Below are 9,524 nucleotides of genomic sequence, written 5' to 3'. Positions count from 1 at the left end.
AGCGACTCACCGACACCCCAGGCGGCTCAAAATGTCGGGAATGTTTTCCGGAGCTAACGAGCTAGCTGCTGCTGCTAGCAGGCTGAGCTCGGCACGACTCGGCAGGAAGCGGAGCCTCGGCGGCGGCTTACACTAGGACTGAGCGGTGGGCTGTGGTGGGTGTTTCATCGGGAGCTGCAGTGACCGTCCTGGGTCAGGATGTCGGCTCAGGTCCGCCTGAAGCAGCTGGAGGAGCTGCTGCTGGAGCAGAAGGCGGCGGGCTGCCTGGAGAGCTGCTGGACCTGCTGCTCTGCTTCTACACGGAGTGCTCCAACTGCCCGCTGAAGAGGGAGAAGCACATCACCGACTTCCTCGAGTGGGGTAAGCTCCTGGACCTGGTCCTGGGCCACACCTGTTCTCATCTCTGAAAGCCGTGAAACACACGTATAAGGTCTGGAAATCCCTCAACAGTCTCCATGGGGCCGCCAGGTGCTCCCCAGAGACACTGAGGGAGCTTCAGGGATGCTTAAGATGCACCGGGGAGGTTCAGGGGTCTTTTGCGGTGGTCCTTAAACGTTCCTGGAGCCTTGAAACAGGGGAATGTCTAAGGCTTTATAACAAAGGTCCTTGAAACCGCATACATGAGTTCTTGAATGGGTTCTAAGAATCCTGTAGGGTTTTGAGTGTTGTTCAGGGAGGATCAGAGGTTCTATAGGGTTCCGCAGAGGTTTCAGGATCCCTGACAGACCTTGACATGGGTTACAGGGAGCTCAAGAGGGACTCAAAGTCCCATGGATCCTGAAATGTGGCTCTTGATGGAGTTTCAGGGGTCTTATAGGGTTCACCAGAGGAGTCCAATGTTCACTGAGAGATTCATGGGCATCTCAAGGTAATTCAGTGGCCCTTGAAACGGGCTCCAGGACGGTCAAAGGCTTCATAACACAGATCTGTGAAATTGGATCTGAAGGTTCAAGGGTCCTTGGGAGACTGCTGAAGGGTTCAGTGATCTTTGGTAGAGGATACATTGATCCTGAAGAATGTTCTCGAAGTGTTTGAGGAGTCCGTGGGGAAGGTTTGGAGTTACAAAAGGGTTTCAAGGAGGTTAAGATCTCTTTTAATGACACGGCTAATATATTATGTTGATCAGAAAGTCATCCATGAGTAAGGAGTAAATGTCCTTTAGGGTTCCATATGCATCCAGGGTGGTTCAAGTACCCTTGAGTGACATTTTGGCAGTGTTCAGAAATTGACAGAGGTGTGGTCCTTAGCTAAGGCTCAAAGGTAGTTAAGCCTTAGCTAATTTCAGAGGTTTGTGGAGATTTAGGGCTCTAGAGCAGGGGTGTCAAACTCCGTTCCTGGAGGGCCACTATCCTGCATGTTTTAGATGTTTCCCTCTTCCAACACACCTGATTCAAATGATCAGGCTCGTTATCAGGCTTCTGCTGAGCTTGATGATAAGCTGATCATTTGAATCAGGTGTGTTGGAAGAGGGAAACATCTAAAACACGCAGGATAGTGGCCCTCCAGGAACTGAGTTTGACACCCCTGGTCTAGATAGAGCTTGAAATAACTTTGGGAGCGCTCCAGAGAGGGTCATTGCTCCTTAAGAGAAATTGCTGAAAGGTTTGGGGCTTCTGAAAGAGCACTGTGGGGTCCAGGCCAGTTCAAGGTGTCTTGGGGATTCTGGTGGCTGAAGGTTTTCCAGAACAGTTGTGTTGTTCCCAGAACCCTGTCAGCACAGTGGTCCAGCTGCAGGTTTGGCCCTCGGACCAGGCGAGTTTAAATGACAAGTTCACAATAAGTCCACAGTGTACAGTAGATGACTGTGTGCTCGGTGTGGAGGCTGCAGATGCTCGCTGGCCAGTTTGACCCAGTTTGGCCCACTTTGTCCTGGTTCAGCCTGTTCCTGTTAAACACAGTCTGTCCTGGTTTAGTGTGACCTCCTTACAGGCAGCTGTTTGAGTCCTGATGTTTCTCCGACAGTTTCACTGTTTCTCCAAGAGTCTGACCCTGATTGATCAGTGACAGACGACATCAGTTGATTGATGACTGATTGATTGATCACAGATAAGAAACAACAGCAACAACTAACCTGAACTAAAATTTGAGGAAAACCTTCCAAATAGGATGAATTAACGTCTGTTTCAATTAAACATGATTCATAGTTGGTTTTGTTAAACTTCCAGCAGGTTTTCATGGATTTGAGGAAGACACACTTATATGTAAAACGTTTGAATGGTGAGAGTGGCATGGTCTTCTGCACGGAGTGATGCATTGTGGGTAGTGTGTAACCACCATGTCATAAGGTTAGCGAGTGTTGACCCATTTAACCAGCAGGACTTCTGAAGATCCCTGTGACTGTTTTACTGTGACAATGATGACTGAAATGCCTTATAATCCTGTCGATGCAGTATGTAGCTGTGACATCGCCTTTGATGTTATTTCATTGTCGCTTTCTGTCGCCGCCATTAACCAGCTGTGTCTGAGTGGATCAGATTCTGAATCTGTGTCTAAACAGATTCAGGATCTGATTCGCTCTGTGAAGCTGTCTGAGCACCGCCCCTCCTGCTGATTTGAAATGCTCCAGAGGATGGATCTGAGCAGAACGTCGATCTGATTTCAGCTGCTTTTAAAGCACTGATGGTCTGAATCATCAGGTTGAAGTCTACCTCCAGACAGTGGGCGGTCTTCAGGATCCTGCAGGTGTTTAAGGTTGCAGACGTGTTCAGTTCAGTCGGCCTCTCAGGAGGAACCCAAATTTCTCTGATGTGGTTTCTATTCTGGTTTCTATTGATGTGTGTCTTAGTGTCACAGTGTGCATTTTAATATATGTATATGTGTGTGTTTTAATATGTGTGTGACCCAGATAAAACTGATCCGGATCAGATGAATAAAAGATGAATGAGAGGCTTGACAGTCTGCAGGGTCTTAGTGCCCCCCGACTCTTCGCTATGAGTGTCTTCTGTGCCATCATTCATCTGTCATGTTGTCAGTGTGTGTTATTGTTGTTCATATGGCTGTATGATATTGGAAAAAAACAGACAGTAAGATATTTAGTTATTCAGCAACACATATTGCGAAAGCACCGAAACATCTTCGTAAATACAGCACTTGCACAACCGACGCTTCTCTCATCTCTGTTGTGATGTTTTCCCTCGTATGACCGTCGAGGCACGGCGTTGTTACAAATGGAACTTTTCATTAATGATGTTAAGACTGAAGCAGGACACCACAAGTCTATTGTTGCAACATAATATTACAGTTGTGACAGCGCTGTTTCAACTTGTGTCTTGCATTTTTCATCCAGCTCTGAGATGGCAACTTGAGAAAACTAGGCTTATGTACTGTTTGTCAAGTGACTGGTTCTTTCTTTGGTGCTAACTGGCAGCATATCTTTCGTCAGTAATTACACTCTGCCTTTTGGAACCTGTTGTAGCTCTGGCAGAGGTATCTGAAATAGTTTTTGCTGGCTTGGATGACTTTTAGATAGGGCTTCACATTCGTCATGCAGAGCTTTGTTGTTCAGATTTACGCGGTCAAACAAATTAGTCGTAATGACCAACAATTACCAGACACCGCTGACAGAGCACCTGTTTTGGGTCAGCGTCATCCTTCCTGTAGTCAAAATATTTCCTTCCAACTCACGTTGCATTTTTTGGAGCCAAACCTTCCTTTGTAGTGTTTCTTTCCTGTTCCTCGCTCATTTTGTTTCTCACATGTGGAGCCTGCATGTGAGTAATCCCTGTCAACAAACCCTTAAATCATAGTAAGCAATGTTCTATCAGACAGATTTTTCTTGTAGGTTAGTCACGGAGAAGGAGTGTCTGGTCTGAGTTTTCTTCTAGTGTCCAGTAGAAGAAAAACTGAGGATGATGTGGTTGAATTCGTTTGTGTTACTTTGCGTTGCACTATCTATAATATATTGTGCAGCCATTAAAAGCAAGCGACTTCATTTATATACCACCTTATACAAAAGTACCTAACAGGCAAAGCATAGGATTCACTAAAACTTTATTAATTTAATCAAATCAAAAACAGTATGATCAAGTTGAATGAAGTTCATTTTAAATTGCTGTTTATTTTTGGTTATCTCTGTTGTTTGTCTAACATGTATTTTGTGTGTCCTCAGTGAAACCGTTCACCACCACGGTGAAGGACATGCGGCTGCACAGGGATGACTTTGAGATGCTGAAGGTGATCGGACGAGGAGCTTTTGGAGAGGTAAGACTTCCTCCTGACGCCTGACCTCACTGCCTCGTCTGGTCTCCATCTGCCAGGAGGCCTCCTCTCTCCTCTCTCTCCTCCTCCTCTTTATCTTCCTTCTCAGTACTTCACTGCTCACTTGGGTCACCGTTGGTAAACAGCACTCAGTAGACACAGGAAGTTTTCGTGAAAACAGATTCCAGGCGAGTGCAGGCAGCGGATGTGACGCTAACGGGACGCTTTATTGAACTAACAGCAGTGTGTGTCAGTGGGTGTGTTCCAAAAGTTCTGCCATACTGTGTAATACGGCAGAAATACATTTAGTACGCCCAAGTGCATTGCAGCTTAAATGCAGTAGCCGGTGCCAAAAATACCAGGACGTCCTGCTACATCTGGCTGCATGCTTTTCTGAACTACAAACAGTAACATCGCAAGTATAAACAAGCTTAAGCTGCTGAGAGTGCTCAGACAGATGATGGTTCATTTCACAGACTGCAGTGGATGGAAGGCGCAATATTATGACAAAGTAATATGTCTTAGTTTTATGCATCCTGCATGCTACAGCATGTATTTTCTAAAGGCAGCTGCAGTGCGTACGAAGGTGTGCGATTTGGAACACAGCCGTTGTGTGTATCAGTGAGTTGTATGCTGGTGTACCCAGACTCACCTGTGTTGTTACCTGTAGCTTTGTGGACTGATTGCCCTCCTCCTTGTGCACGAACAGGAAGCGTATCCAGTCCAGTGTAACTCTGCATTTCCTGTTTATAACGCACAGCTTCCTGACTCCTTCCTCTGTGGTTCCTGCAGGAGCTCGGCCTTTATCGCTTTTAGTAGTAGAAGCAGAAATGTGGTCAGGTGGTCTCGCAGAGATAAGATAACACCCGGGACTGCGTTTGTCGGTGACGGTTGTTGGAGTCCAACATACAGGACAATATAGTCCAACTATGAAGGACATAATGTGACAGACGAGAAGAAAAACAGTGCAATGTAAGCAGCTGATTTGTTAAAGCAAACAAACTTCCTGCCTGCTCTGCGACAATGTTTGCATTCTGGCTTTTGGCCGTCTATAACTTGTCACTTCTCACACCATGACAGACACGACTCTTGCTTTGTTTTTTCTCTGGTTTCAGTGAACCTGTTGTTGCACATGTTGTTACTGTCCACTGTCTTGAGAATCAGCTGCGGTATGCAGCCTTTACTAACTACAGCACCAGAAAAACACAAGGAAAAAGGTTGACTGAACAATAGCGATATGTACAAGCAATTCATCAATACAGTACAAAATTGCTTGATTATATATGCTCAGTAGTTGAACTCTCAGCAGTCTGACAGACGCAACATTCGGCTGCACAGAATCCGTTGTGGTGTCTCCATCCTGTGATAAATAGGTTAAGGAGCTGCTTAAAAGGAAGTATTTTTTCTTCTGGCTTTTATTTAAAAATAGTTGGTTAAAATGATCAGTAATTATGAATATCAACAGATATGAAAATCTTTATTGTGACAAATATTTTAGCTATAAATTGCCCAGCTGTAGGATATCTAATTTGTACAAAAGCATTAGTTCTTCTGACATTCTCATAAACTAACTAGTTCATAGTATCCACAGGAAACCTATGTCAAGTTCTAATAAAACAAAATATTTTTTGTCTATAGAGAAGAGATTTAAAAAAACAATTTTGTTCGTTATTGAAATGTTGCCGCCAGACTCTTTGAAGATCAGCTAATGCTCCTTCGTTTCGAAAACAAAACATATGATCGGCTGCATTTTCACCCACTTTTCTGCGTGTTCTCAACTTTCTCTGGTGAAAACACCAGACATCTTCAGAAATCTCCCTTATCAGAGATGATTTCTCCTCCTCTGAGGTAGAAAAGTCTATTTTCATTCGAGTTCAATGTTCAGTGAAGCTGCCGCACCACTGGAGAAATGGGCAAATGAAGAAAATTATAGTAACTAGGTTAAAAAAAAGAAATAAATTGAGTTAAACTGCTGATATGTGGAGGTTGAATTGAGATTCTTCCTACATGCAGATGTAAATGTGGTTGCGGAGCTGCAGCTCAGTGTGTCGGCATGTGTCTGTTAGCTGCTGTTAGTCATTAACTCAGCTGCTGCCGTTCACCTTCAGCCAGTCTGATAACGGCTCCAGTTCAAGTCCACATATTAAACTTGTCTGCGATTCATCAGTGTTTTCGAAATTCCACCGTTAATTCTTCACATATTTAACTTTTTTTCACTCTGCGTTAAATTATTGTTGGACATTAATTGTAAATGAATCAGAATCAGAAAAAAAACAGAATGCAGTGATGCAGCGGTTTCTCATACTTGGAGAAAAGGAGGTTTATTTGAGCAGCAAGAATACAACTCAGAGCTTCGTCAAAGAAACATGACGTCACACGAAGGACTGAAAGCTATTAGAGTAACAGGAGGTGGAAGATCCAGTAAATATCTAGAATAAGTGAGAGGTGAGCTGATCTGACGTCAGTGCTGTGGAGATAAAAAATAAGCAGCTGGAACTGAACGGTTGGAGCTGCTCAGGTTTTTTTGTTTTTTTTTTTAAACTGCAAGCTTTATTAAACACTGAAAATCCAACCCAGCTGGTGGTTTGGGGCAGAAAGCAAAGTACAGAGAACGTCAGATGAATTCAATTTAACATCCTGTTAGATGTCGGGGTCACAAACTGAAAATACAGAGCTTAGATTTCTGCTCATGTGTTGGCTTTAACACTGACACACACTTTGAATGACCGACAATATTTTGCTGCTGCAGTGTTTGTTCTCTTTTTCTCTGTGAAGACACGAGGTCCAGAGTAAACGACCTCCATGTCCTCTGAATAATATCGATCCTCACTCGGGCAGAAGGACACAGACTTTACTGCTACACATGCCTCTTTCTTTTAAGCGCTATCATCACAGGGGCTTGTGGGTAATGTAGTTCATCAATTTGGAACAGCGTGTAAGAGGCTCTGCTCTTTACCAGCTGGGCTTCTTACAGCACAAAGGGTGTGTGTTATTGTGTGTCTGTGTGTGCATTGTCCACATACCAGAGGAAAGGTGTGTCGCAACCACACCTGCCCACCGCCTCAGGATACAAACACACACACAGGTCTGTGTTGCCGTTCTTGCGCGGACCGCCCTCACTGTCAGTGACTCAGGCTGGTCCTCACAAACACACAGATACACCGTAAACACTGGGAGCAGCTTGGGCGGCTCTCACTATGATCGAGTTCAGGTCCAGTCCAGGTGTGGTGCTGAGCCGTGTTGGGTGGAGCGCTCATCAGACTGGTATTCGTGGCGTGGCTGTGCTCGGATGCTCAGACCAGCTCAGCTGGTGGTTTCTCTTGACACATTCCAGCCTACATGTCTGTAACATGTTTGACCTGGTCACCATGGAGACGAGTGTGGTAACTCTGCAGAAGTGATACGTCTTTGTGAGTCAAACTGACCTGAAACAACATGGTTGTTATTATTATTTTTTGTTAGTCACACAGTCGGAACTGACACCTCATGAAGACCACATCGTAGATCTGAAACCAGAATCCTGCAGTTGAGTCTCCATCAGTCACACACGATATGTGGAACTAGTATACATTTGCGGTGAAAATGGAAACCACAACAACAGAAAACTTACCTATTTTTGCCAAAGTTTAATTAAAAAAGAGCTTTTCAGTATCTGCCCTTCAGGGTTGATCAGCTATCACTCTTGACATGTAACCTATCAGATGTTGCTGGGGGCAGGACAGTGGTGGCGACTAATAAATACACAAGCAGCTACATCAGAGTCAGATGAGCATATTTACAATTTAATGTATTCTATCAGGAATCAGTTAAAAATATCTGCAAAATAGTGAATATTGAATCCATTGAAACATATTATGACTGTAGCAGGACCTCACCATTATCCAGTTAAGAATCTGAAATCAGGGAGGAACCAAGTGGCAACCTCCAGGGCTGAAAAATAAGACCAATACACATGAGGCAGAAACTGCAATTTCTTAAATGTTAACTTGAGTGAGTTCGTATTAGTTTGGTGGCTCTATTGCCACGGTACTTAGTGCCAGATGACGGTTTGACTGCAACCAATATTGTTCTCTTGAACTGGCTTGTTTGTTTTTCTTCAAACCAATCCCAGTTGTCTTGGACGGTACTAAAACACAAGATGCAGCAACGGTGCCCCTGCGAAATTGTGACGAAATGAATCAAAATCGTTTTAGTGGAACATCATGGCTAATTCACCCAAAGAACGAAGCAGGCCTGCTTTCCTGCACTATCCAAATTATGGGGAAGATTTGGCTTTTTCCACTTGGAGGTTGTTGTTGTTTCCTGTAGCTGAAGGGATTTTGAAAAGGGAGCAGAAGGGAATCGCAGGACGGGAGGTGAAGGCTGCATGAAATGCATGGCGGAAATGGCAGGCTTATACTCGAATCCTACATCTGGTGAGTTAGACTAATCCCCTTAGACCCCCATGTTAAAATGCTCAACTTTCCAGCAAAAATAAGCATGTTTACTGCTTGGTAGAGGTTTTTCCTCAATCGTTTTGGCACATTTCACAGCTCAGAACTGAAATTTAACATCGTCAGTTTACTTTTGCACATGACAGCAGTGTCTCATTAATTTGAACAAATTGCAAATGCTTTGGCATATTTATGCAAAAGATTATGTATACCTGTCTGCTGTTTCCTACATTATCGATGTCAGCTCTTGGCACGTTGATCAGAATGTACTGTGCTGGTGTTCTGTTGAATAGTCTTACACCCCAAAAATCCAGGAATAAGTCGTTACATGCAAAAGTCAGTCATATTTTCTCTACATTTCTAAATGTGTCCTGACATGACGAGTGAGCGCTGCGTTTCACAAAGGGGGGGAAAAAATGTAATAAACTAGAAATGTAAACATGGGGAGCAGCTTGAGGCAGAGCTGTTCATGCAGCACAAATGTTAAAAAGTTACATTTCACCAGCAGTCATCCTCATGAACCATTAATTGTTTCTTATTTCATCGAATGTTTTGCATTATAGGAGGATGAGCATCTTTGTCTCACCTTCCCAAGACTGATCACATATTCTGTTTTCTTTTGGGGTTTTTTCTGCCTGCCTTGTTCAAATTGTGGTCACTGATTTTGTACTCGGTTAGATTCTGTTTCTGCTAATTAACTCCAACAGCAGAGAGATATTTTGCTAATTCCTCTTCGTTCTTTTAGCAGCTTCATTCCAGTGTTTCAAATGGGTTTCTTTACTAATGCTGGCCTGAATTGCAATATTCTGGGCTCCGGATATTCGGCCTCGATTAATCACGAATATCCGAATGTTTGATTCGGTTTGAGCTGAATATTAGGATCTGTTCAGGTTG

The 9,524-nt window shown here is 43.8% G+C and overlaps 1 protein-coding gene across 1 annotated transcript in view; it reads left to right on the top strand.

Annotated features, from left to right (window-relative positions):
* cdc42bpb (CDC42 binding protein kinase beta (DMPK-like)) overlaps window positions 1-9,524 on the top strand; it is a 33,767-nt gene continuing 24,243 nt past the window's right edge. The window contains 3 exon segments of the mRNA XM_022212402.2: window positions 1-268; window positions 271-360; window positions 4,109-4,200. Of these exon segments, the coding sequence (XP_022068094.2) occupies window positions 199-268; window positions 271-360; window positions 4,109-4,200 (252 nt within the window). The 5' untranslated portion in view covers window positions 1-198.

This window comes from Acanthochromis polyacanthus, chromosome 16, assembly GCF_021347895.1.
Source record: "Acanthochromis polyacanthus isolate Apoly-LR-REF ecotype Palm Island chromosome 16, KAUST_Apoly_ChrSc, whole genome shotgun sequence".
In the NCBI taxonomy this organism is placed as follows: Eukaryota; Metazoa; Chordata; class Actinopteri; family Pomacentridae; genus Acanthochromis; species Acanthochromis polyacanthus.
Note: the sequence above shows the minus strand (reverse complement) of the source record. Positions and strands in the feature narration are given on the sequence as shown.